Source organism: Rousettus aegyptiacus, unplaced genomic scaffold (assembly GCF_014176215.1).
Source record: "Rousettus aegyptiacus isolate mRouAeg1 unplaced genomic scaffold, mRouAeg1.p scaffold_m13_p_12, whole genome shotgun sequence".
Lineage (NCBI taxonomy): Eukaryota > Metazoa > Chordata > Mammalia > Chiroptera > Pteropodidae > Rousettus > Rousettus aegyptiacus.
Window position 1 is genome coordinate 91,721,525 of NW_023416287.1, and position 27,461 is coordinate 91,748,985.

The following is a 27,461-nucleotide window of genomic DNA, read 5'->3' on the forward strand; positions in this document are numbered from 1 at the left end:
CTATATATTTTTCGTTGATGATATTAGTTTTAATAATAAAACAAGCGCTCGAAAGATATACTTCTCCACTAGAAAACATGATTTGTTTTATTGTGGTAAAATACATATCATAAAATTTACCATGTTAACCATTTTCATGGCATTTACATTTGCATTGTTGTATAACCATCACCACCATCGTCTTCAGAACTATTTATCTTCCCAACTGAAACTCTGTCCGTGCTGAGCACCCTCCGCCCCCAGCCCCCGGCGCCCACCGTCCCACTTCCTGTCTCTGCAAGCTTGGCTACTCCTGGTACCTCATAACTGGAACCACACAGCACATGTCCTTTTGAGACTGGCTTATTTCAGTCAGCATAATGTCCCCACCCGTCACCCCTGTTGTTGGAAGTGTCGGAATGTCCATCCTTTTCGAGGCCGAGTCATATTCTGTTGCATGTATAGACCACACACACGTTCACCCGTGGGTGGGCACCTGGACTGAGTCCGTCTTTTGGTGACTATGAAGAATGCCGCTGTGAACGTGGGTGGGTCCCTGCTAGCGTGGGTGATGAAGCAATAATGGAAGAGAGTCTTTCGATAAAGCAAGGTCACCTCTGTGAACTCGGAAAGCGGGTTCTCTAGAAAACACAGAGTGTGGCTTCTCTGATCGCAACTAACACGCACCGGCAATGTCTGTGTTAAAAAGTTATGAAAATTATTATTTTACATGTTGGCCAAGGTGCAGGATTACTCAGGAAGAAGATCTTATACCATAAATGCCAGTCAACACCAGCAACCAAGTAACGGGAGCCAAAAAAGAAGTCGCCGTACATCTGTGCAGACCAATTACCCGAGGGCCGTCTGCGCCTAAAGGCCTCACTGCCGGCCTCCCGCAGCCCTGCGCGCCCTCTCCAGCCTCCTGCCAAGTTCTCACTCCACTGTGTAATTTTTCCCCTTATTCACGCGCTCCTGCCAAAAGCACTCACCCCTTTTCTTTTACGCATTGCACTTTTAATGGAAAGAGTCGCTCAGTTGTCTGACACAGCAGGGAGCCTCTACTCACTGCTGTCTTCAGGCTGCAAATGCCCAGAGGGCAGGGAGGTCCTGGCTTCCCTGGCCTGGAGTTAGGGACCTGCCTGTGTCTCCTAAGCTTGGGAGGACCTGTGAATGTGATGGAGGACCCAGGCTGAGCGGTGGTCCGCGGCAGGCCGTGCCCTCGCCCAGGCTGGCTGCTGCTGTCTTCTCAGAAGGCGAGCATCCCGTCAGCATGGCGAGTTAGCCTGTCTGGTCGGGGTGCAATCAGGGAACAGATTTCTGGTTTTCTCACGCACACACACACACACACACACACACACACACACGCCCCAACACGTAGTGTTTTCAGTGGTCCTGGCTCCTGACACCCATGGCAGTTCTCAGAGGTCAGTCCCTTTCAGTGCTAACCGTGACTCCCTCAAAGGCAGGCACACATGTCATGCGTTTTTGTGCTGTGCACACAGTAGGTCTTTGTGAAACACCTGTTCACGGGGTTGAGTAGTGCCGCCCCAAATTCGTGTCCACCTGGATTCTCCAAGTAGAGACTTACTTGAAAAGAGTATTTTCAGAGGTAATTAATTAGGACGAGGCTGTACTGAATTAGGGGGAACCCCGAACCCAACGACCAGAGCGTGTTTGAGAAGAGACGAGGACACACAGAGACACACATGAGGAAGAGGCCGTGGGAAGACGGAGCCTGAGGCTGGAGTGGCCGCTGGCGGGGGACACCCGGGGCCCCCCAGGCGCTGGAAGCGGGGGACCCTCCTAGAACCTCGCCTGGAGTGAGGTGGGCCGGGCGAAGGGCTGATGAGCAGACGGAACAAAGGAGGCGTGGGTTCCGTGAGGAAGCTGCTTAGTTAGACCGAGCTGCCTCAGATGCTGGAGACCAAGCTGGAAGTCGTGGTATTTGGAAGCATGATCTAATGTTTTATGAGTGGACCTGTAATCAGTAGTAACTTTCATAGTGCTTATATTCCCTAAATTCTCAGAATAGATCACATCACTTCTTCTGAAGCAACCAACCTCTCTCTGGTCAGCCATGTTTATTGTTCTTTCCTCGTTTTCTCTCACGGTGTCCCTGTTCCTTGAAAATTCAGCAGAGAAGAAGAGAAACAAACCTATTTATTTAGCTCCTAAGGCTAAAATTAGGATTGTCCCTACTCAAAACATCCTTTACTCGAAAAGAAACGGATTGCAGGGCCACCTGCTGGAGATGCTGAGTAGTGCACACTTAGGTTTAAGCATTTGCCCATTGACTTAGTAGTGGTGTCAGGCAGTGCGGTCATAGGACTGAGATGACTGGGGGTAGGAGAAGACTTAAAGGAGGGCTCAGACAGTTCTAAGGGCACCGGTTCCTGGCTGCTCAAATTCCCTGTGTACTCTCTCCAGAGCGACTAGGCCTGGGGACAGGCGGGCAGTGGAGCTACCTGCTGTCCTCCCTCAGGCCTTCCTGCTCTCCTGGCCAGCATGCTCAGTGCTCCAGACTGAACGTCTGTGTCCCCAGAATTCATAGGTCGAGAACTGACCCCCGAGGTGATGGTATTTGGAGAGGTGGCCTTCGAGAGGTGATTGGGTCCTGAGGGTGGCCTCAGGGAGCTCCCTGATCCCTTCCACCCCGTGGGACGCAGGGAGAAGACAGCTGACTGTCTTTGAACCTTGATCACGGACTTTCAGCTCCAGAACCAGGAGGAATAAAATTCTGTTGTTTATAAGCTACTTACTCTTTAAAAGCCTCAAATGCTCCAAACAGTATATTATTGGAGAATGCCTCCTTAATCAAGGACATGTCAGTTACATATTTTGCATTATTTCAAGGGGTAGCAGGTAGAAAGTTCTACCTCGTGACAATTAACATTATAATTCCAAGTCAATGAATTCTGTATCAAGAGAAAATTTTGTAGTCTCTTATCTTTTATTCAGATTTTTAGGAGAAACATTATCACTACCTTTGGTCAAATGAATGCAGGTATTGTAAATGCATATTCACTTTTTACCTGAACCCTAGCCTTCTCCTTACTCTTGTGTTTCAACAGCTTCGTTGCTAATTTATTTATTACCACCAAAAACTTATAAAATTTTCATAAACTTAATGGGTAATATGTTATGAATTCTACTCAAAATCACTTTTTTTTTTTTTTTGCTGTGGTTTTAACTGAACCCTATCTCATTCCAGTAAGAATTACATTTAGAGATACCTGAACTAATTTTTTAAAAAGCACAATAGATATGATTTAAAAATATGTTTTCAATGAATTACTTTTAATATCTAAAAGTCTTTACCAAAATATATACTGTATTTAGGTGGTTTTTATCAATCGTGTACTACTAATAATTGTAATGATAATTTAATCCGTAAGAAAATTTTAACACTTAGAACTTTCTAGCTGTAAGAAAGTAAATATTAATTTAAACTTATATGTATGTGTGGTTTATTGCAAAGAAGTATGGTAGGCTAATCAATAAAAAAAACTATCAAATGTATAAAAATGTCACAATATGACAAAATTCTGCAAGGGATATAAATGGAAATAGAATTTCAAAAGGAAAATGAACCATGTAAAATTTAAATGGGGAGGTAATTTTAGTTTAAAATATTTACAGGATGTGGAAAATTACATCTGTTGCAACTGTTAAACTTTTATTTTTTTTAAAAATTAAAGAATGTGGGAGGCGTACAAGTTTTGCCAAATTCTTTTTGGGACTATGCTAATGGAGATAGCTGTTAAGCCCCCAAATTGTAAGGATTAAAAAGATAAGTAGTAAATGCTCAATAAATACGTGGTGAGTCTTGTGGACCCTGAGAAAGAAGACACCTACCAAGAAGGGGTCCTGGTGGCTAACTGGGCTCAGATTTTAAAAAACAAAGTCTAGCAGGCATTTCTAAACAGGGACCTCTCACTCAAGCCATGCTTCAAGGGGAACCCTACAGGAACTGCCTGCCTCTTGCTCTGACCTGCCAGCCTGACTGTCCTTCTGCCATCAGAGCCAGCCCTTATAAAGGAGTCCCTGGAATCCTATTGTAACCAAGAGGCTGAGACCTCCCAATCTAATAGGAGCTGTGCAGTGATATACCACCAGTAGCATCTTCAATGTATCAGAGCAGTTCCATTCACACCAATCGAGAAAACGCTTTTTGGGACCAATCGGACAGTGAGAATTTGGAGTCCTCATATGCATGAAGATGGACCAATCAGGAACCAGGAGTGAGGACTTCTGGTTATACGTCAGCTCCCCTCTTAATGGATGGCTAGAGAAGAGACCCCCTTTTCTTGTCCATGGGAGACTGAAGATTGCCTTAGTTTCCCAGTCTGGAAGGCTCACAGTGGAGAAGAGCAGGCTGTCTAGCCAGAGAGTGCTGCCCCACGGTACGTGGCCCTAGGGTCACCTCATAGCTGCTCCATAATTGAGCTGAATCACAATTGAGTTGTTTTTACTAAATAAAGTTTCCTTCACTGCACCGCAAGTTGTAGATTCCTGTTGGCATTGACTTGTGCCAATGCCCATCGGTTGACCAGCTGCCTTCTTCAGTAATCCTAGGATTACTGAATTTAAGTTCTAAAATAATTCCTCTATCAATAATGCTACCGATGAAGGCTTTGGGAATGAAGTGTCAAAGCTCTGTGCAATGGAAATGTGTGTGACGGGCAAACTGTGCCCAGGAAAACAGGGACTCTCAATGGGGGTCACGGGACCCACACCCGAAACCAGAGGGTACGGGCTCCGTCCGCACTTTGGATCTCAGGGCCTCATTAATGGCCATCAATCACCCCAACGTTGAGACACTAGGCAGATGGCACCAGGTCAAAACTAGCGAGAGGCACGGAGGAAGATCAGCTCCCCAGGGCGAAGGCTCAGAGGACCGAGCCTCTCCGGGTTCTCAGTGTGGCGTCTCTCCCCGCGGGGCGGGCGGGGCGACGCCAGCTCCCGGACTAGGGCGGGCATTGGTGGGCGGGACGGAGGGGCGGGGCGCAGCTCCCCTGACGAGGGCGGGCATTGGTGGGCGGGACGGAGGGGCGGGGCGCAGCTCCCCGGACGAGGGCGGGAATTGGTGGGCGGGACGGAGGGGCGGGGCGCAGCTCCCCGGACGAGGGCGGGCATTGGTGGGCGGGACGGAGGGGCGGGGCGACGCCTGTTGGGAAGGTGGGAGGGGCGGGGCGACGCACGCCGTCCGACGCGGCGGGGTTGGTGGGCGGGGCCCCTTGACGACCGCGTGATGCGGAACCCGCGCGGTGGCGGCGGTGGCGTCGGTGGCGGCCGGGTGAGTGGTGGTTTCCGCGGGGAAGGCCCGCGGGCGGTAGGAGTCCCGCCTCGGCGGGTGGAAGTGGGGCGGAGGCCGAGGGGCGGGCGGCGGAGGCCGGGCGTGCGCAGCGGGCCGCGGTCGCAGGCCCTGAGGGGGGTCGCGCCCGGGAGCCCGGCTCCGGAGGGGCGGCGCCCACCCCCCGGTCCGCGTCGCCGGCAGTGACAGGAAGAGCGGCTGTCTCGTTAAAATGGAACGGGCACGGGGACCAGGGGCGTTGCGGGCGGCGGGAGGAGCGCCCGGAGCTCCGGCCGGTCGCGCCCTCCGTCTGGCGAGGCCTGCAGGAGACAAACCTTCCCTCGCCGGTCCGGGCCCGGGCAGCCGTCCCATCGTGTGTAAAATGGAAATGGCCCTTGGTTCAGGGTCGTCTGGCGCTAACAATAAAGCTCTAAATTGGGCAAAATAGAGGTTCTTGCCCCAGTTTTATGGCTTTTTACAGAGATTCCAACCCATAATTCAGGCATGTATTTCGTATATACCTTGAGTAAATGGGGGACAAGATTGGGAAACTGAGAACTCGAAGAATCGTTTGTGGACATTACTTGGTGGTTCTCGGTGCTACCAGTTTCGTTTCTCCTTCCCCTCCCAATAGTTTCACTATTTGAGTTTCGTTATTCCCCAGGAAATTAGATTTTAAGAGGAGAGTCAAGATGGTACTTCCTTTGAAAGGATATTCACTGCAACACAGTGCTTTTACCTTAACAAATTGGGTTCGAAGGGGCATATAGAAGTGGTCCCATTTAATTGGGGGTAGGGGAGAGGCAAAGAATAACCCAAAACTGTGAGTGGGAGGGAGGAAATGGACTTGGCTTAGCTTGTCCTTAGCTCTAAGCCTTGACCGGATCAGTAGTTCAGAGATGTTGCTTTTTGTCCAGCCCTGGGAAGTTGGCACGGAGCACTTTCCCAGTCCGGTCTGTTGACTCTGCAGAGTGGTTACATCTTTGAGTGATCCTCCTGGAGGACCATTGGTTCATTTGGCTGCAAAGAACATGATGTTAATGAGACTATACCACAGTGAGCTTGGGATCCATGGTATTTAGTGACCGATAACCCAAATAAAAGTGCCCAGTATAGCATGTCATAGGTAACATCCCCGTTTGCATTTTCAGTGATGGGTGAAAATTTGGCTAGTAACACCCAGGAAGTTTCTCTACAGCATTCACAGACTGTCTTACTGGGCTTTTTCAGATGAGCCCCTCAGCGGAAACAGTCTGAGTTGGCTAGGAAGTTTGTAAATGTTTATGCTTGGTCGCTGGTGTTTGCAGAGGAAGGAGGCACTGAGAATAAGTAGTTTGACCTCCTGCCCTTACTCAACTCACTGCACAGCTCAGGTAACTGCTTTAATCTGCTGAGCAGCTGCCACGCTTCATGTCACAGTGGGAACAGTCACCCCTCTGTTTAGAAATGGCTTTGGAATCCTATACCAAGAAAAAATGCTCTTTGACTGCAGTGCGTGGGTACGCAGGCATCAGAACTTCTAGACGTGATGAGATCTTGTGACTTCAGCTGCAGCTCTGACATACGTCATGTCACTGAGCCACAGCTGAGCTCTGTTCAACCACCACTTAAGTCTGAGTCTTGCCACTTGATGGAATCCGACTTGTCAATTGAAGGAAGGGGACAGAACCAATTTTGAAAGTCCCAATACCGGAGTCGATTTTTGTTTCACGTACATTCCAAATTTTAAAGACGATCACGTTAAATGATTTCTTTTCCTCTGCATTTGTGAGGTGGAGCCAAGTGTGCTGCATTTCTCACAGGAGAAACTAGGTGTTAGGAAATGCCCTTAGGAGGGAAGCTGTGAGTTGGATAGGTGCGGCTCTGTCTTAATTGGGCCTTTATGGAGGTTCACTTGTTGCCCTCGGCAGTTTCAGGGTTCAGATTATCAACCTTAAAGAGTATCTGCCTCTCCTTGCACTTTTTTGCTGTGTCCTGGGTTGGTAGCTATCAGAGACAGACTGTGACACTTTTGTTGGGATCTTTGAAGTGATTATTTCCTCTGTAGTCATAGGAAGTGGAGACTTCTCTGTGCTTTAGAGAGTAAAATTGAAAAGAAATTAAGTGCCAATAAATCAGTGCTACCTACCTCTAATTTTCATCAGATTGTCTTCAGCTCAGACCCTTTCTTCAGTTAGCTGCCATTTTGACACATTTTAGGGTACCATCTCCTTCTGAAAAAGAATGGGAGATCAACCTGAGCCTCTGACTGCTCCCAGAGCTTTCATTTCTGCCTCTGTGGTCACCCAATGTCCTCGTAATGGCTGGGAGGGTGGGGTAGGAGTTTATGGCCCTGAACTGCCTTCCTGACCCTTCGCCAGTCGGGCCCTGGGTAGAGGCAGTATCGACAACTTGTTCTTCCTTCTAAGATTCCAAGGTCTGCGGTCTGGTTGAAAGATGTCGGCCCTCACTACCCTGTTTAAGTATGTTGATGAAAATCAGGATCGCTACATTAAGGTAAGGGAACATTTATTTTAGTAAACTTAAAATTCTCTTTAATTCTATGGGGCTCAGAGAAACTAGTATGAATTATGCTGTTTAAATCCAGTATTAAAAGTAGACAAACACTACGTGACCTCTCTTATGTGTGCAGTCTAAAGAAGGTGAACTCAGAGCAGCAGAGTGGAAGGGCGGTTGCCAGGGCCTGGAGGGGGAACAGGTGGACATGGTCAAAGGGCACAGACTTCCAGTTATAAAATGAACGAGTCCTGGGGACCTACCGTGTAGCATGGTGGCTGACATCAATGTACCGTGCTGTGTATTTGAACTTTGCCAAGAGAGTAGATCTTAAGTGTCCTCGCCACACACACACAAATTAACAAAAAAATACATATATGTATGTGTATAATACATACATTACAGAAGTTACACTTTTGGCTTTTGACAGAAAGTCTTAATATATGTTTCTAGAAATAGCAGAGGTAATCCCAGGTTTTTGATTAATCTCCACCTATAATTTTTTTGTGGCAGACATAAAGAACTGTGATGCACTTAGCAGGTTTTAATAATTTGGTAATGTTACATGTTAATACGTTTCTTGAGATTAACATAAAGAATTATACTTTAAAGTTTTTCTTTAGACGCATTTTAGATGAAATTGTCGGTCTCATTCTAAAACTTAAGAGAACTTGGCCATTGTCGGGATGATGACTAAGCTAAGTTGGACTGTGAAAATGTTGGGTGTTTTTAAGTCTTCAGCAAAAAGCACATGAGCTAGATCTCTTCTTCTGCACCTAGTCAGCATGTTCCCATGGCGTCAGCTTTGGATGCCCGAGACACGGCGGAGTGGCTGCCTTTCCTCCTGAAGGAGCCCCTCGTGAGAACCCCTTTGTGCTTTCCATCCACACACAGAAACTTGCGGACTGGGTGGCCATCCAGAGTGTGTCTGCATGGCCCGAGAAGAGAGGGGAGATCAGAAGGATGATGGAGGTCGCCGCTGGGGACATCAAGCAGCTGGGCGGCTCTGTGGAACTGGTGGATATTGGGAAACAGAAGGTAGAGTGCGGTTCTTGGCAAGGCAGAGCCGCAGTGCGCAGGTGGCCCGGAGGAGCTGAGAGGACTCTGAGCTCTCAAACCGTTGGGCACCCGAGATCACCTGCTGGTTAAAACAAACACCTGATTTAGATGCTCATCTCTGCGTGAATTCTGCCTGTTGGGCTGGGCCAGAAGTTTTGTCATGCTCAGTATTTTTCTCCAGGAAGGAGAACTGTGGAGCATTACTTACTAATAGTTTTAGCATCATGGCCATTCTTAGAAAAAGGCTGGGAACTCCCCCACCCCCCTGCCCTGCAGTGTCCCTCAGCATCCCACCGGGCAGGAAAAAGAGCTTTGAGTGTGGGGCTGGAGGCTATTGTAAGGCAGGGTTCTAACAGATGCTGTTGGTCGTTTCCCTCCTAAATTACGTGAGTAATCTTGTTTTACATCGAGCTGGTCCCTCTCCTAGCTGACTCAGCCCCATGTGAGTTACACGTTTCATGCCATCTGTTTTCAGAGTTGCCCTGCCCAGCTGTGGGCTCGTGGCATTTCGTGATGGTGATGGTCTTTTCCTGTTAGGCTGTGGGAGCTGGAAGAGCAAGTATGGGTACGGGGTTGCCCCACAGCCTGAGACGGCAGTGGTCTAGGGCAGTGGTCCCCAACCTTTCTGGCACCAGGAACCAATGCTCTTATGATGACCCGAGGTGGAGCTGAGTCGGTGATGCTGGTGCTGGGGAGCGGCTGCAAATACAGACGAAGCCTCTCTTGCTTGCTGCCGCTCACCTCCTGCAGTGCAGCCTGGTTCCTAACAGGTCATAGCCGGTACTGGTTCATGGCCTGGAGGTTGGGAACCTCTGGTCTAGGTGAAAGGCGGAGGGGTCTAGCTGATGCCGAAGTGGCGGAAGCCACTTCGATGTGGGGGTTGACATTGATTTGCCTCCATGTACCCGGGTTTCTAGTCTAGGCAGAGAGGCTGCCTTGGTTAAGATACAGGGCGGTGGGAGAGAGCAGGGAGGGAGGACCAGCTCCCACTGCCTGACTGGGCGCGGCTCCCAGTGACTTACGTTCACCGTGTCCTGGCCGAAGGCCCTTTCTGTGCCTGATAGTGATCTAAGTGCAGAATTTCAAAAACGTACCTTATCTGACTTTAAAAATTTAACAAATCGCCTGCAATTGGTAAACATAATTCAGTGTATATGCTCTGAATTGTAGGAAAGTAAATTCTTGTTAATCCATGACTCAGTTGAAGAATGTGACCTTAAACTGTATAATAGGGGGTGATTAACGAGAACAGATAACGCTCCCGGTATTTTAACTGCGCCTGCAGCGAACGCCAGAGTGTTTGAAGAAAGACCACCCTCACTTCCCCTCTCGCCTCCTAGCTCCCCGATGGCTCAGAGATACCGCTCCCTCCCATTTTGCTGGGCAAACTGGGCTCCAACCCCCAGAAGAAGACGGTGTGCGTGTATGGACATCTGGACGTGCAGCCGGCAGCCCTGGAGGACGGCTGGGACAGCGAGCCCTTCACCCTGGTGGAGCGAGACGGTGAGGCCCCTTCTCAGGAGCACCCCTGCGGCTTTGCTGACGCCACGTCGCTTGCGGTGGTCTCCTGGGCGCCCGCTTCCCACAACAGATGGCCTTTACGTGATGTAGAAGTCCGGTTTCCACAGGTTCTGGCAGGTGCTCCGGTCCTGGAAACGTCACAAAGACCCCTGTGCTTGAGGAAACGAGGTCTCGTGGCCCTGGGTCAGCTACGCTTCCCTCCGCTGCTGGCAGGTCTCAGAACATAGTCAGAACTGAGGCCGGTAGCTTCTCTCAGTCCCCCAGGCGCCCCTCCAGGTCCCCCAGCTCCCCTAGGCCCGCCTCCAGCTCTGCCAGGCCTCCCTCCGCACGCCCCAGCAGCTCCCCCAGGCCTCAGCCTGTCTCACCTTCTCCCTCAGCCACCACTCCTCTCACTCGCTGAGTTGCGTCCTGGAGCTGTGTCTGGCGTCCATGCCCGGGGTCCGCAGGACGCGTGGACGGCCTGCCCACAGTGCCAGCGGGCAGGAGGGGCCGGGCACACCACGCAGCTTGCTCTTGGGCGCCGGCAGTTCTGGCAGGGCGGTGGATGGAGAATTGGGGCTCCTGGTGGGGTGCAAAGGGGACTTCTGATTCTGGAGGAACCGTTAGGACAGCCGTGTGTGGTTTTCTAAGGTGTTAGCAGATATTCACCGTCGTTGTCGTCATAACTTCATGAATTTGCTCATCGCTGTTCCAGGCAAGTTGTACGGGAGAGGCGCAACAGATGATAAGGGGCCAGTGGCTGGCTGGATGAACGCCCTGGAGGCCTTCCAGAAAACAAGTCAGGTATGTCCCCCACGGCGAGCTGTGCCCGAGTCACCCGATTCCCTCCGAGTGCCACCAAGCTGGCCCTGCTGGCCCCAAGACAGCGCGAGAAGCTCAGAGGTCGCCGGACTGTGAGACAGCGCCCTGGCCCGTGCTGTCAGCGGAGTCACGGTTATGAGTCGCGGTCTGGCTTCAGAAACGCTGCAGGTGTTGGTGTTCAGCGGCTGCACTGCTGATGGTGCAGTGGGGACCCAGGCCACACACGAGTGGCCCGCCAGGGAGCGTCCTCGCCCCCTCCCGTGGGCTCTGTGATAGTGGACTGGCCTCTTGCTCTGCACAGTTATCAGCTTCCTAAATACACACTTTATTTTAAAAAGACATTTAAAAAATATTTAGTATCCATTCCTTGTTGAAAGTTGCCTATAAATTAAAGAGAAGCAGAAAGGAAAAAGTTGCCTAGAATATCAGTATTTTGTTACTTGCCAATCTTTTCAACTGTTTTTAACCCAATTGTGATAGTATATAGATGGTTTTTGCATCTTTTATCTTATATTGTGACAAGATCAGTTATAAGACAAACATTTTTGTCAGTATGAAGTGGCAGATTCGAACAGGGCTGTGGAACCTCTGGTCCAGGCGTCCATTCTGCACAGGAGGGAGCCAAGGCCCAGTGTCTCTGGGCGGCGGGGCTCACGTGGCTACCATGTGCTGGACACAGGAGCTGGGATGGCTCCCCATCCTTCAGGGCCCTCAGGGCCTGGGGCAGTCGAGGGGAGGGGCGGCTGTGTGCAGGGCAGAGCTGCCCAGAGTGGCTCCACTTACATCTGTCCCGCACACCGAGGTCCCGAGAAGGATTCCGTCGTGGGCCCGAGGGAGGAAGGCAGGCCGTGCCGGGAGTGGTGCCGCCTGGGCCAGTGCTGGCCAGGGCTCTGCAGGCTGGGGTCCGAGCGAGGCCTGTGCCACGCCGTGCAGCCCGGGACACCGCAGAGCAGGGGCAGGTGGACAGTGGTGTATCAGAGTTGTCGGCGCTTCAGGACCTCGGGCCTTGGTGCGAGAGGGTGGAGGCCATCGTGCAGAAGCACCTGCTGAGCTAGGAAGAGGCTCTCCCTCCCTCAGGGCGGAGCGGGGACCAGGGCGGCTTTCTTTGTGTCACGGCCCATGTTACAGCCACACAGGCATGCTGGGTGCATGCAGAGACCCGTGACTAGGAGGCCTGGTGACACAGGAACTCCTTGGAAGGAGTTCTCCGGATGTCACTGTGGCTGGAACGAGGCTTGTCCCCTGACAGCCCAGCGCCTGGGGACTAGGTCACCGTAGTACGCACACAGCTGCAGTGGCTCGTCTGGAGGAAGTCGTGGTTTTGAAACGTGATTTCAGAGTCCTCGGTGACTTCCTGTGTGTTGTTTCTAAGAAGTAAAGGTTTGTGAGCGCTAAGCGCCTGCCAACGCTCTTCCTTTCGCAGGAAGTTCCTGTCAACATTCGCTTCTGTCTGGAAGGCATGGAGGAGTCGGGCTCCGAAGGCCTGGATGACCTGATCTTTGCCCGAAAAGACACATTCTTTAAAGACGTGGACTACATCTGCATCTCTGACAATTACTGGCTGGGGAAGAAGAAGCCGTGCATCACGTACGGCCTCAGGGGCATTTGCTACTTCTTCATCGAGGTACCGTGCCGCCGCGCTCGGCGGGGGAGTCCCCACGCCATAGTCAGCTTGTTCCCCGCTGCCTCGCGTGTGGGTGGGTACCAGGACGCTCCACAGGCGTGAGGGAGGAACACAGTCCTAGCCCCCTCCCGTGGCGTAAGCCCTCGTGACCCTGCAGGTCCGGAGGCCGGCAGGAGGCAGCGTCGCCAGCTTCCAGCTAGGGCGCTCTTCACAGTCTTGTCTTGGAGCGCTGGAGAAAAGACAAGATGCGAGTCCATTTAGAGGAGAGAACGCAACGCGTGCAGCGCGCTTTTAGGACTTCCTTTTAAAAGTTAGAATGCTGGTACCTCCGCCCGTGAGCTTTGTCCCCTGACTGACTATCGGAGGACGTGGGGACGTTGCCCTCGGCACAGAAGCCGAGGAGGACAGGCCTGCACTCACTGTCGGGTCAGCCGGGCCTCGGGCTCTCGTCTTTAGAGGAGAGTGGGGGTACCTGCCACGCGGGTGACCGTGAGCGCATTAGCTCCGGTGCGCGAAGGCGGCTTACAGACCTGAAAGTGCTCGAAATGATCGCAGTTGCTGCACTCAGCGCTCACTCTGGGCCAGACACCCTTCTGCCTGCTGCACACAACCCCAGGACTCAGCAGCTGGAGGGAGCCCCCTGCCGTGCCATGTCGCGGGGAGGAGCCGGTCACACAGCCAGTCAGTGGCGGCCAGGTCCCAGCCCCTGCCGGGCTCCAGGCCCCTGCTGGCTCTTTCTCATAGTCTCTTTCATCCTTCGAGCCCTGGGTGCAGGGTCTTCACAAAACCTCCAGGAAGGACCTGAGAGCTTGACGAGTCCCCCACAGCGCGCCTCCTGCGGGCAGCGCTCCTAGTTTTCCCGTGGTTGGCGTTTGCAAGGGAGTTGCTCCAAAGCTTTGTAATTTAGGGAATACTTCGCTTTGATTATTCAGGGCAAATCTTGATTTTAATAGTTGCCTGTCAGGTCTTGTGTATGTTCTTTGTTCAATTTACTGTCACATGATGATAATAAGCTCCCGCTAAGCAGCCAAACGGAGTGGCCTTTGTTTCCGTCCAGGTGGAATGCAGTGACAGAGACCTGCACTCTGGCGTGTACGGGGGCTCGGTGCACGAGGCCATGACAGACCTCATTGCGCTGATGGGTGAGCCGGGGTTCAGTGGGTGCAGGCGGTTTGGGGGCGAGGTTGGAGTGGGCCTTTTTCCAGGCTGCCGTCAGCACTGGGGCATCTAAGCATTTTTTATGAGCCACTTTTTGTCACTGTCTTTCTCCTTCCCCGGTCACTGCTCCCTGTAAAGACTAGATGCTGACACGTCACTTCTGCCTCCATCTTCCTCACACCCTCCCTTCCCTGTGTCCCCAAACCCTGCCCCGCCTCCAAGACCAGCTTGGCGCCCCTGGCTCCTCCCCCCAGACAGGGCGTGTCCCCTGGAACACATGACTGTCTGAGCTCTGGACACAGTGTGTGTCCTGTTCCTCAGAGCACATCTGCTCCGGTCTGCAGTATGTGGTGACTGGCCACAGGGAGGCCTCCTGTGTGGCCTGCTCTCTGAGGGGGGGCCCAGCTCACCGTCCCTGGCGCCCTCCCACGTGAGGCTGGGCACGCCGTGATTTGGCGCCGTTTCCCTCCCCGGGCAGACGACGACTGCCGCGTGTGTGGAGTCAGGAGGCTGCTCTGCCCGCTCAGCGTCCCCTCCTTAGCTGGGAGCAGCTGGTTTCTTGTGGGAAATGCACTGAAAAGGAACTTTCGGATAGTGTTGTGGTTTTCAGAGGAAGCCTGGAGCCACTCTGCTCAGCGTGCCCTGGTCTGTGACAAGGGACAGTCTGCCTGCCCTTCCGTGTCTCAGTCTCCGTACCTCAAAAGTGGGGTTGCCTCAAAAGTGGGGGTGCTGCTTGCCTCGCTGGGGCCTTGTGGCAGTTAAATGCCGTAAGAAATACGTGTGCCCAGGAGAGGCCGCCGCGGGGCCTTGCCAGGACGGCTGGCCCTGTGGGCCCTGGTCCTGCGGTGGGCACCGCTCACCCTGCCGCCTGCGTGCCGAGCGCACTCGCCCGCTCTCCCCAGGTTCCTTGCTGGACAGGACGGGGAAGATCCTCGTCCCCGGCCTCAGCGAGGCCGTGGCGCCCGTGACGGCGGAGGAGCTGCAGCTGTATGACGACATCGACTTCGACCTGGAGGAGTACGCCAAGGATGTGGGGGCGGAGACCCTGCTGCACAGCTGCAAGGTGCCCTGTGTGGGGACGCCCGTGGGCGGGAGCCGGAGGGGCTGGCGGAGACACGGGTGTGTCGTGTGCCTGGCCGTCAGCTGGTGCGGGACGCTCCCGGGCCGGAGCTGGTGGCTTTTCGGGAATGTCCAGAGTTGGTTTCGATGACATGGGACTGGAGGACGCGGGCCGAGAAGTCCGCTGGAGGCGGCGCCGGCCCGTTCGCGTGGGGAGGACACTGTGCTCAGCACTGGGCTGGCGGCGACTTCCTGCCTGACGGAGCCGGCGCTGGAGTGGCACCTGTTGGCACGAATGTTTGCCTCCCTGCTGGGGGGAAGTTGGATCTGGACCGTCTCCAGTTCCTGGTCTCCAGGTCTGGACGGAAGCGCACTCTGCATAGCCAGCATTGCTCGAACTCCAGTGACAGGCTCTGGGGGGCCGAGGGGAACACAGCCAGCCGGCTCGGCTCTTGGCTTTCGTCTCTCCGAGAGACGGGTGGGCAAAGACCTCGAGAGGGTGTGTGGAGGCCGCACGGGTGGTCCGGAGCTGTGTGCCTATAGGGGCAGCGAGGCCCGCAGGGGACGGCAAGGCCTGCGGGAGACAGGTGGCCAAGCTGGGAGCAGGGGGAGGACATGCGTGAGGGTTGAAGATGCCCGGTAAAGGCCGAGATACGCCGAGGCGCTCTGTGCCCTCCCAGGAGGTGGTGTGGCCAGCTGTGAGGCTCCCAGACCCCAGGACAGCGGTGGGGTTCGGGTGGGGGCCGAGGCCGGCAGGCCTGCCAGGGCCTCACCGTTAGGCCGTCAAGGGAGGGGACGCTGGGCTGGCATGGGGATGAGCAGGTGGGAGAGGGTCGCCTTGGGCAACCGAGTGGCGTGGGAGCTTTGTGGGTGGAGCGGGGAGACGCTCCTGGCCTGTGGCGGTCGGTGGGTCCTGAAGCCGCAGACCAGGAGGGCAGTGTGGGAGGGACTAGTCTGGGAAAGGAGGGTCCGAACCAGCGTCTGTCACCTTCTGCGCTACTGCGTTCAGAGTGACATTTGCTGTTACGTAAGGTGTCGTGTTGGGGCCACGTGTGCCCTTCCAGGTATTACTGAGCTGTCTGGTCCACAAGCACCAAGTCCACGAATCAAGTGGCCATGTCACTGAGCAGCCCCGGGAGCCCCGTCAGTTTCTCTGTGCTGGCCAGCTGTTCAGGTGGCCGTGAGTCCTCTCCTGACGCGTCTTGTGCCGCTGCTGGGGCACACGGCACAAGAGGCAGTAGTATCGTTTATGTGCTCAGGAGACAGAAGGCCGCTCTGTGCCAGGCCCCTCGGTAGAAGGTGATGTTGCTTATCCATGGCCACTGGGCCCAGGACGCAGGGGGCTCCCCTCGCTCTCCTTGCTGCATGGGAACTCCCCCTGTCCCGGGCCCTGTGGGCCTAGCAAGGGGTTCACAGATGGCCTACTGCACCTGCCTCTTCCTCCTGGTGCCTCTGGCCGCACAGGAGCGCCATGTCTGTGGCCCGCCGCCCCCAGCTCCACAGAGCTGGCAGGAATCACCCGCAGTAGGGAGCTGCGGTAGGGCACAGACGTGCCACCCAAGGGGCCGACCAGAGTGCGGAGCCCCCTTTGTGGGGTGGGGGGGGGGGTGGCTGGCTCCTCTGCCAGCGCTGCAGGCTCTGTTCTCCTCCCATGCTCGTGTGGCCCCTGGCCACCTGGTGATGGCTGGTGACATGGAGGGACCTCCCAGATGGCACTCCCATCCTCTCCAGCAGCAGATGCTCTTGTCCCCTGACCCACTCTGCCATTTCCTGCAGAAGGACATCCTGATGCACAGGTGGCGGTACCCGTCCCTGTCCCTCCACGGGATCGAAGGCGCCTTCTCCGGGGCGGGAGCCAAGACCGTCATTCCGAGGAAGGTGGTGGGCAAGTTCTCCATCAGGCTCGTGCCGAACATGACTCCGGAGGCCGTCAACGAGCAGGCACGTGGGGCGCGGGGGTGTGGGCAGGGGCATGGGGAACCAGCAGAGGCTCGGGGTGCAGAAGACTTCTCCTAGGGCTGCATACAGCTGCAGAGATGCCAGCCCCAAACCCACCCATCCCCACTTCCTGGCCCTGGCCAGCTAGTTTAGATAAGGACTAGAGTAAGCAGTTCAGAAACTGATTAAAGATAAAGGCCATATAAAAAGTGTCACATATAAGTGACCTTTGTCACTGTTGAGGCGTGCCGTATCCTGACCTGACCTCATCCTGAGGCCACAGGTCAGCAAGGCTTTCGGGGAGCAGCCACCTGGATGGGCAGGTTTCCTGGGGCAGGGGGGTCAAGGCCTCGCCTGTTGCAGAGAAGCCGAGGACCAGGATTCTGTCATCAGGACGTGTCGCTGGGTTGGTACCAGGCTCAATTTTAGGTTTGGATGTGATCGTTTTTATAAAGCTAGTCGAAGAAAATTTTTAAAACTTGGTTCAAATATTATCATCATTTGGGAACATCTCTGTTAAGGGTGAATTGCTTGAGATGAAAACATGACCTTTTTCTTCGAAATGACTGGATTTTGTTTCTTAAAATCCCTTTTGCTGTTATCACAGTATGCAGTTCAGTGTTTAGCAGCAGAGAATGAGAGCCCCTGTAGGTTCGTAGACTGGCTGTAGGCCCACGATAGGCCCGTTGTAGGTGCGCTGCAGACTCAGTCTGCGTTCGCTGTAGGCCTGTCATAGACCCGTGGTAGGTGTAGATGAGTCGTGGGCTCCCTGTAGACCCTCATGGAACAGATCCCCAGCACTGGATCAGGTGCCGGGCCTTATGACACTGTCTCCTCTGTGTGTGGTTCAGGTTACAAACTACCTGACGAAGAAGTTCGCCGAGCTGTGTAGCCCCAACAAGTTCCGGGTGTACATGGGCCACGGCGGGAAGCCCTGGGTGTCTGACTTCAACCACCCCCACTACATGGCCGGGAGGAAAGCCCTGAAAACAGGTAGCCGTCCTCCTTGGGGACGGGTGCCAGGGCCCTTGGCGTGTCTGCCGGGGCTCTGCCTTGTCGTACGGGCATGTGGCTACGGGGTGACACTCAGAGCAGAGTCGGCTTGCAGGCTAGGCGGCACCCCCAGCCGACCTCGCAGGTGGTCGTCCCCAGGCCTACAGGGCGGGGGGTCCGCGACGGAGCCCAGCCTCACAGCCCAGGGCTCACCGTTACTCTTACTTCGTTTCCGCCCCAGTGTTTGGTGTGGAGCCGGACTTAACCAGGGAAGGTGGCAGTATTCCTGTGACTCTGACCTTTCAGGAGGCCACAGGCAAGAATGTCATGCTGTTGCCTGTAGGGTCAGCTGATGACGGCGCCCACTCCCAGAATGAAAAGCTCAACAGGTGAGGCTCCGGGCCCTTGGTCCTGAATCCGGGCCAGTTTCCTTGTAGGGGCCAGTGAGAAACCCCGTGACAGCCCAGGGTGTCCCCAAGTTCCCTTGAGTCCCTTCTCCACACCGCAGCCTGTCCGGCTGGGAAGAGAGGAGAGCAGGAGGGGCGGCTTCCGCCCGCACCCCCCTTCCCCAGTGCTCTCCACCGTCTGTCCTTGGTGTGGTGACAACTGATTAGAGGCAGGAGATGGGGCCTGGGGGCGGTGGCAGCTCTTCAAAACCAGGTCCAAACGGCGGGCCGTGTTTAGCTCTGCGTTCCGCCCATGACTCCCGTAAGGGCCTCTGCACCTCCCTGCTCGAAAAATTACAGCATCATCGCTGGCTTCTCAAGTCACCTTTATGCGTCCCTGGTTTGTGCAGACGTGGTGGGGACCTCTGAGTTGGCAGCAGTGGAGAGAGGCCCACGCAGGCAGGGAGGACCAGAGGCAGTTGATGCAGAGCTGTGGAGGACAGGAAGCAGGGGCCACCCCAGGGTCATGGGTGGGCCAGTCAGGGCCTAAGATAGAGGCAGGGACGCCGTGTGGGGGGCCGAGGGACAGGACGGAGACTTGCATCCTAGGGCATGAGGTGGAGGCTTCAGATCCGAATGATGGGAGGGCTTTTCGTAACCAGGCACTGGCCGAGAGCATCTATTCTGTTGGATGGGGACTGGGGCCGGTCCTTGTGGGGCAGTCGGACTGACCTGCACTTGGGAACCAGGTGCCCGGATTCTAACAGCCAGCAGAGTTCAGGACCAGCCAGCTGGGATGGTGGGGTGCTCCCAGAATGCCATGCGTGTGCCTGGACCTCGGACACCAGGCAGCACGATGACTTGTCTCTCTCCATTAGGCATAACTACGTAGAAGGAACGAAAATGCTGGCTGCGTACCTGTACGAAGTGTCTCAGCTGAAGGACTGAGGGCCCCGTGTCCGGGGGCGCCACCGAGGAGCCCCGCCCTCCCCCGCCCTCTTCCGGTCGCTCAGGAAGGCAGCGGCTGCCCCGTCCCCTCCCGTCAGGCCACGCACAGACTTTCCAGAGTGGACTCGGGGACACCCACCTGTCCCCGGGGGGCTGTGTCCAGCAGGCAGTCGCACACGCTCAGCCCCGGGGGCTTACAGGTGACCCTAAATGGCTGTGTCCCCAGAATAGGCACCGCCTAACAGCGTGAGTTATTCCATATAAAGTTCTGGTCGCCGTCCACTTGGGCTAAACAGAAGCCTGGGCGCATCCTGGTCCCATGTCTGCCTCCCGATTCGGGGTTGGACAGCAGATGCCTCCAGGGGCTGCCCTCTGGCTACTCGCTGTCGCAGGCTGCTGTCCGCCCCGAAGACCAGCCATTGCTGACACCTCACGCTGTCTCGTTGGCCCTCACACCTGAACCTAACGGGGGCTTGTTTGGTCTGTCTGTGTTGATGAATAAAAAGTGCCAGTGAAGCCTCTGGGAGCATCACCGCCCATCCGACCTACTCGGGGAGCACACTGCACGTGGCGGGGTGGCGGCATGTCCCCCTCCCAAGTCCCCACGTGTTGGGAGAGTGCCCCCCACTCTTTACACCGCCAAGTCACCAAACATCAAATTAAACTGGTTTAAACAAAGTGGAGACTTCATTGGCCCAGCTGATAAAAAGACCAGAGCAAACGACACTCAGGGAAGCGGGCCTTTACTTGTAAAGTCTGCGCCACGGCCACTTCGCTGGCCATCTGGACGCGTGGCTCAGCACTTGAACGGGAAAAGGGTGCTGGCTGTTGGGCCCTCATAGCGACACTTAATAGCACAGGGCGGTGGCACTGGAAGTCGTCCTGTTAGCCCGCATGGTCCCTCCCTGACACCTGCCCCCGGAGCCCCCCACGCGGTGTTCTTCCTAGCCAGCCATTCCAGTTCTCAGGTCAGCGGACCCTGGGAAAGCGGGCTCAGTGACTGCACTCTCGTGGGGCCCACCCTCTGAGCCACCCGTCCGGGGTGTGCACGCTGGCTTCCAGTGAGGGGAGGGAAGCCCTACGTGCTACGAGGAGGGCGTTTGTCACCAAACGTCCCAGGAGAGCTGCGCACAGGGGAGGCTCTGGAAGGGCCGAAGTCCAGTGTGTGCCCCTGGTGCTTTACTGTTAGTAACCACAGCGGGAAGCCGGCCACTAGTGACAATGCAGCCGCCTGGTCTCGTTGGGAAAAGGACTTCACGGGGCCACGCACCTGACCGGGAGGAACTTGGGTGAGGCCACGTGGAGTGCATTCTGCATGTGTTGCTGCTCCGGCTTCGGTCAGAAGAGTGACGCTAGACCGTGAGGGTCTCAAGCCGCAGTGAGGATGCAGGCTAGGCCACTGCGGCGGAGCCGAGCCTCCCCGCGTCGCGGGGGACGTTTCTCCGCACGCAGGCCCACGCAGGCCGGCCCCGGCTGGCGTGGTGGCTCCTCCGTGCTGGTGGCTGGGCTCCCGGATTGCGCCTCCCCCACCCCGTGGCCTCTCCTGCCACCCCAGCTGCATTTCACCCTGGGGTGGGGAGCGGGGACAGGCCGCTTCGCTTTAGGGCACGGGCCAGAGGGAGACGCTGCTTCCGTTGGCATCTTACGCTTAGGAAGCAGCCACATGGCCACTCGGGACTGCACGGGAGGTGGGGAGCCAGACCTGGCCGAAATCCCGAGGCTCTGCAGGGGGGCATGCTGGGCAGCCAGCCTTTAAGTCCTCACGCCGTGGTTACCATGACATTTATCCCAAGGAAAACCGAGAGAAGGAAACGGTATGCAGCATTAAACTCACGGGACACTGTTACTCATTTCTCAGAGAAAATTGGGACCTCTGCCTCGGCCCCGAGGCTTTGAGGAGCATGCCACCCAAAGTCTGCCCTTTTTTAGATGTCGATTATTTTAGCTGGTTATTTTTAAGAAACAAAAGACTCAAGAAAAACCTTTGACCCTCCCCCAACTGCCTACAAGAATTTAACCAGAGGACCTGCTCCAGGAAGGAGCCGTTATCACACACGACTAGTTTAACGTGAACTAGGTGTGATGGGGACGAACCTCGTGAGACTTAGTCAGTACTCTCTGTGTCCCCCTGAAATTTATTTACCAAACAGCTCCCCACGAATTTCCTCGCCGCCCTTTGAAGTCCCAGACCCATCCCCCACCCCTTCTCCTTAGCGCCAGGATGGCGTCGAGGCCTTAACTGCCCGTTCTGTCCTCAGGTCTCATTCTTAAGAGGACCCCGTGTGTTCATACGTCATAAATTTGGTCATTCAGTCCAGACTGAAGAACGTAGAAGGGAAGAAGGAAAATTAATTTTTCCATGCTCCCAGCTTTGGGGAGCGGGGCAGGAGGCCGGCCTCGGCTGGATCCGTTCGCTCTAGGCCAGCTGGAGGTGAGAGCCCAGGCGTCCCCGGCCGGCACGAGGTAGGTGTTCTCTCTATGGCGCACTCCGCCGTCTCTGGCCGTGGGGTCTCGTGGGGCGAGCGCGGTCAGAACCTTTTCCTCTTTCTAAATGTGGATGAGCAGGAGAAAATATCTGTGAGAGTAGCTTGGGGGCGAAGGTGACTTGGTTGGGATGTGGTTCGGGTACTCTCGTTTCCTGTGCCCCGCCCCCAAGTGGCCGCGCCACCTGCGCCGTCTGCCTCGCTCGGTTTGGAGAGCTCGGTTTGCACCTCCTCGTTGGTCTCTGGTGCACGTATCGCCGTGCGTCTGGCACCCGGTCAGATAGACTGGGGATTCGGGGCAGCTGTGTCCAGTCGGCTCATCTTGTCACCTTTTGCCTGACTGTGCCAGCCAGCTCCCAGGGGAATTCGTTATGAGGGGTTCCGGTCCACAGGGGCCTTTGGCACCCCAACCTGCATTGCATTACTGCCTGTAGCAATAAGGCCACAGGGGCTTTTGCTGTCTTGGGCTGTCTTGGGAGTGAGGGACCTTTTGGATCCTGTGAGGGCTGCATCCTTGGAACTCTGTGGAAGCCTCGCGCTTCCCTGGTTAAACCATGCAAGGCTTACTGGTTTGAGTCACTATCGAGACTACTAAATCCTACTATTACTGGCCAGACAATGGGGCCTTTGAATAGGAAAAACATCTATATTGGAAAAATCTTAGAGCTCTCATTGTAAATAGCCATTTTATTGGTTCCTATAGAAAGACCAATTTTTTAAAAAGGAGGGAGAATACAAAGAAATAGAGCTGCCAGCATTATAAGCAAAAGCCGGTTGGGAAAGCCTTATTGAAATTTTGCTTCAGTTTCCCTCATGGGTCTTACGGATATTAATTAAAACTTGAAGTTGATTACCGAGAACGGGGAGAGGCTGAGGGGACAGGCACAGGACTCTTCCCAACAAGGTAGAAATTTTTAAAAGATTATTAAGAAATCAGGCGAATAAAGTAAATATTGATGAGAGCAGAAGAAAGAGGAACCAGGAAGGGAAGCCGGGGCTTCATCCCTGCAGGGTTAGTAAGAAACGTGGGAGAGAAGTCAGAGGCTGAAGGGCATGAAGCAAAGGCTTTAACACAGCGCTACCCAAGGCGGGGCAGTCAGAGCCGCCGCTGGTCAGACATCAAAGCACCCGGAATGGAGAAATGTTAAAAGCCGAAAGGCAGAAATCACAACGGGAAACCGACCAGCAGTCGCTGGGGCTGCGGAGGGGAGTCAGGCTCCGGCTGGGTCCAGGAGCCCCTGTGCACCGCAGTGGAAACTGGGCCAAAAAAAAATGCTTGGTGTTTGGGTTTGTCTGTCTTTTTTTTTTTTTTTTTTAATTTATTTTTTAAATGTATTTAAGTTAGTTTCAAGTATACAAAACATTGGTTAGACATCTATAGAGTTCGTAAAACGATTCTCCCAATTGAGCCCTTCCTCCCTTGGCCCTCCACTTAGCCATGATATTAACGCTAACTCTGTTAGTCTGTTTTATCTGTGATACATCATTTTTCTACCTCCAGATGGTGTTACTGAATAAAAATAATTATTTTTTGGTAAACAGCCTTGTTTAATTGGCTTAAAGGAGTTAAGCACTTATATTAATTTTAAAATATATTGCTTTAAAATATGAACATGTTTTACAGATTCTGGGAAAATACTTGTTATTAAAGCTAATCTAAGTATTGGTTTAATTAAAACAGACACATCTTTAGAACTGGGTATAATTAAACATACTTAATGAGTATAATTAAATATAATTAAGTATAATGTTTTTATTTTACCCATAGTATTAAAGTATAATATCTTTTATTTTACTTATTTTATAAAATAAGTTCATATTTCTCCACAAAATTTGTCAGCAGGAAAACTAGCTTGGGATAATTAACACTGATGTCTTAGGGAGTTTTCATGGGTAATCTAAACATATTTGTTAAGGAGTAATAAACTAAATAGCTGTAAGTAAAATTTTTAAAATTGGGGGGAAACTTTTTAGCAATAATTATATGGCATATGTACTGAAAAATAGTTTCCCAAAATCTTCGGTAATTTGAAACCATAGCATTTTATGAAGTTAATTGATGAAAAATTTTGAATATCTAGATTTTTTTTAAATAAGAAAAAAACTGAAACCTTAATTGCTAACTAAGTCTATCTAAGTTTTTCTTTCCATCACAGAGAAACTAAAAGATAAATTTGGGTCTTTTAATGAATAAGGCTTATGCTTTATTGAGGAAGCAAATGTTTCTAAAAATTATTATATATATTTGCCAGTAAAAGAACTCATGTTTGCAGAGGCTATGAAATATATTCATAAATCTGCCAATCGAAACAGTGCTACTTGCTTATTTTTAATTTTCATAGAAATTAAGGTTTCTAAGGGTTAAGAATTCTAATAAATATGGAAGGAATTAATATATGTTTATTAAGGTAGAAGGTATAAAAATATATTTTGAGGAAGTTAAAAGAAAATGATTTATCCTGAAATAAGTTGGTCATTTCTGAATGGGAGAACAGGAGACAAACTAAGTTGGATGAGGAAAGTTGTACAAGGTTCGTGAGAAGGAATCTTGAGAAAAGTTTATGTGTGGTCAAGTCGAATTTAAATAGGAACAGCAAGCTGATACAAAACGAGAGGAGGGTTCTCTTTCTCGCTGTTAAAAGGGCAAAGTTTTCTTGGACTATTGTTCTGATCCCAGTAAGATACTGTGAAAAGTTTTCTGCCAAGAAAGCAAAGATTCGGTTTTATGAAAACAATTTTCTGTGTTTTATGTTGTCCTAATCAGGTCCTAGATAACTTAAGAAAACGGAATCTTCTTGCTTTCCTGCCCTTTGATACCCCCAAAACACAACCCCCACTTCTTCTAACCTCAAGGTGGCATCTGAGCCTTAACTGCCCAGTCTGTCCTCTGTCCTGGGAACCCACAGTCTTCGGGACCCCCGTATGTACATATGTAGTACATTTGGTCATTTTCTCTTGTGAATCTGTCTTGTATTAATTTGTTGACTAGTTCAGCCAAAGAACTTAGAAGAATGGAAGGAAATATCACCCCTCTGTCCCCACAGTGGGGACAAGGATGCCAAGCCGTGAGAACGGTGTTGACGGCCTTCCTTCCTTGCGCTGTTTCACAGCCAGACGTGACCACAGTGGCCTCAGGCTCACCGTGGAGCCCGGTGCTGTCTGCTGCTCTCGGGCAGGCATTCCACATCACAGGTCACACATGCTCTGCATCGTAAGAGAATGGCCGCTCAGTGGACTGATGAGCAGAGTGTTGTTCGCAGTTTCACTTGGCTGTTGGCGTCCCCTGACATGGCCTTGCAGGAGAGAGGCGGGTTCAGTGCACAACGCGACCCGTCATCCGGCAGGAGCAGCCATTGTCCAGAGCAGATGCTGCACCCCAGGGAGCGGTGTGGGCTTCGCCCCAGATGTTTGAAGGGTGGCCTTGCAGCCCCACCCATGAGTGTGGGAGAGAACAGGCTCTAACCCCGCCCAGGGGGTTACCCCGACTTTGGACCTCTGGCCTCTAGAACTGTGAAGTGATAGATTTCTGTTGTTTAAGCCACCCAGCTGAGGCAGCCTGAGCAAACTCACACATGGCCCCTGGCTCACAGGGGGCGTTCCAGCAGGGCTCTGGCCCCGGCTCTGAGTGTGTCACGGCGAGTGTCACGTTGCCTCCATCTTCGCTCTGTTGGCCGTGGGCACGTGCCCCTGCCCCCTCTCAAAGGTGACACTCCGCGTGCACCCACAGCGAAGCAGGCATTGTCACCGCCGGCCGAGGATCACGTCGGCTGATTTGGGCTGCGACCTCATCCCACACCCCCGCACGCGGAACACACTGTCCCTCTGCTCCCACCACGCACGCCCCGGCGTCACTGAGGCGCCTTTGTTCCCAGCGTGAATGGGTCCCCTGCACCGGCTTCATCCTCCTTCCGGGAAGGAGGGGCAGGCCGGGCAGTTAGCACAGAGCTATTTAGTGTCGCCGCTGGGAGCCTTGGCGGTTTCCTCTCCACTTTCTTTGAGGTCAAGGGCAACTGCTGGAGGCTTCGGGACTCCGCAATGGGTCGCACGTGTGGAAGCCCGGTGAGTGGGCCGCAGGCGCGGGGAGCTGGGGCTGCAGTGCGGGGCTTCTGTTCACTGGGCGTGCGCGGTCCACGGGCCAGGTGAGCCCCGCAGATGCCGTGCGCGGTCCACAGGCCAGGTGAGCCCCGCAGACGCCGTGCGCGGTCCACCGGCCAGGTGAGCCAAGCAGATGTGGCGTGTGGTGCACCGGCCAGGTGAGCCCTGCAGACACCGTGCGCGGTCCACGGGCCAGGTGAACCCCGCAGACAAGGCGCGCGGTCCACGGGGTGCTGCTGCCGCGGAGGGTCCGAAGGCATTCCAGGTCTCCGCCTGCGTCCGCGTCTTTTGGGGGTACTTTATCAGTATGTTTGGCGGGGCAGCGGGGCGGGGGGTTGGGAGGGAGGAGGGGCTTTGTATTCTCAAAAGCAATTAAGTGGCACTGTTTTCAAGTAGGTCACACAGCATCTGGAACGCAGGGGTGCTGGGCGGGTGGCGGTGCCCGGGGTATGGACGGGAGGCCTGAGCAGCTCCTCTAGGTGAGATGAGCTAGGACATACAAGCGCAGGCTTTTCCATACTCATTAAATTCTTCACTCGAAAAGCAATATTCTTATTAAAACCACAAAGCAGAACTCGTGGCTGCCGAATGCGAAGGAAAAGTACAACTTAGAGGAAGCCGCAGGCAGCTGTTGCTACCCCGAGCTCTGCTCCCGCCACCGCCAGCACTAGTGTGGATAGTTAGGGGCGGAGGCCCAGGAACCTACATTTTCAGAGTGTAGAATTCAGTGACTTTCAGCACATTCACCGATACGTGCAGCCAGCACCATAATTGACTAGGATATTTTCGTCCCTCAAAAAGGCCCCCGTGGCCCTGGGTATAACTTCCCTGTTCCCTGTCCCTGCCCCCAGCGCCTCCGCCCCCAGCACCCACTAATCTGCTTGTAACTCATGTGGGTCTCCCCACAGTGCAAGCAATCAGGTAATTAATAAGAAGCATTTCTATGGAAACAAAAACAAAGGTTAATGATTACAACAAGCTCCAAACTCCGGTTTTGAGTCCAGAGGGCAGTTGGACAGGAAGATTTTTACATGTTGGTCTCAAAGTGTCTTTAGGTGGTGGGGAGAGAGCGATTTTGGATGAATTTCCTGGTTCGTAGTTTAATGACTCTGGCGATATCGCTGGGTGTGAACTTCGTGAGTGGCCCACACAGCAGCCGGCGAGAAGGTCGTCCCTGTGTGTGGCGCTTGTGGTGATCGCTCTGAAGTTTATATAAAGCTCAGCTTCAGATCGCAGGGCTTCGGGAAAAGGGCGGTCATAGTTCTTGATGGTTCTAAGTCAGAGCAGCCGGATGTCGCAGACGTGAGTTTGGGTAGTTGTAGGCAGGTATCGGAGGGAACCAGAATCCAGGACCCAGTCCACTTTTCAGGTGGATGTCCAACCCTCAATGGCGATGGACAGGGCTCGGATCTGACGATCGTGCGCTGCGTTCTCTATGGAAACATCTTTCCTTCGGCAGCCGCCTCCGTTTCTGTCAAATGTAATCACAGTGAGACCGACTCGTAAAGCAAGGCTAGGCTCGTTCCACTTGGCCTGATCATTTACCCAAGAGCAGTGAGAACAGCGATTGGTCACGTGTGCTCTTTTTAAGTCTGCTTTACCGGCACTTTCAATGGTGCGTCTCAGGT

The 27,461-nt window shown here is 53.6% G+C and overlaps 2 protein-coding genes across 4 annotated transcripts in view; both read left to right on the forward strand.

Moving 5' to 3' along the window:
• The first annotated feature begins 5,187 nt into the window (after window positions 1-5,187).
• On the forward strand, window positions 5,188-19,933 carry CNDP2 (carnosine dipeptidase 2). The gene is made up of 12 exons (XM_016148412.2): window positions 5,188-5,275; window positions 7,681-7,768; window positions 8,663-8,806; window positions 10,168-10,330; window positions 11,043-11,131; window positions 12,573-12,773; window positions 13,831-13,915; window positions 14,834-14,994; window positions 16,767-16,931; window positions 17,780-17,921; window positions 18,163-18,310; window positions 19,186-19,933. Exons 2-12 carry the CDS (start codon window positions 7,709-7,711, stop codon window positions 19,253-19,255), a joined length of 1,428 nt encoding a protein of 475 aa, XP_016003898.1. The 5' UTR covers window positions 5,188-5,275; window positions 7,681-7,708; the 3' UTR covers window positions 19,256-19,933.
• A 1,689-nt stretch (window positions 19,934-21,622) lies between these two features.
• Window positions 21,623-27,461, forward strand: part of CNDP1 (carnosine dipeptidase 1) — a 30,300-nt gene continuing 24,461 nt past the window's right edge. Inside the window, exon 1 of one of the 3 annotated variants that reach the window (XM_016148411.2) lies at window positions 21,623-21,718. Coding sequence is in view for 2 of the 3 variants with exons in the window: in XM_016148405.2 (XP_016003891.2) it covers window positions 25,774-25,797 (24 nt within the window). In the remaining variant the exon portion in view is untranslated. Of the gene's footprint in view, window positions 21,719-23,520; window positions 25,798-27,461 lie in introns of those variants that run through there. The other 2 variants (XM_016148405.2, XM_016148406.2) reach the window with 2 other exon arrangements.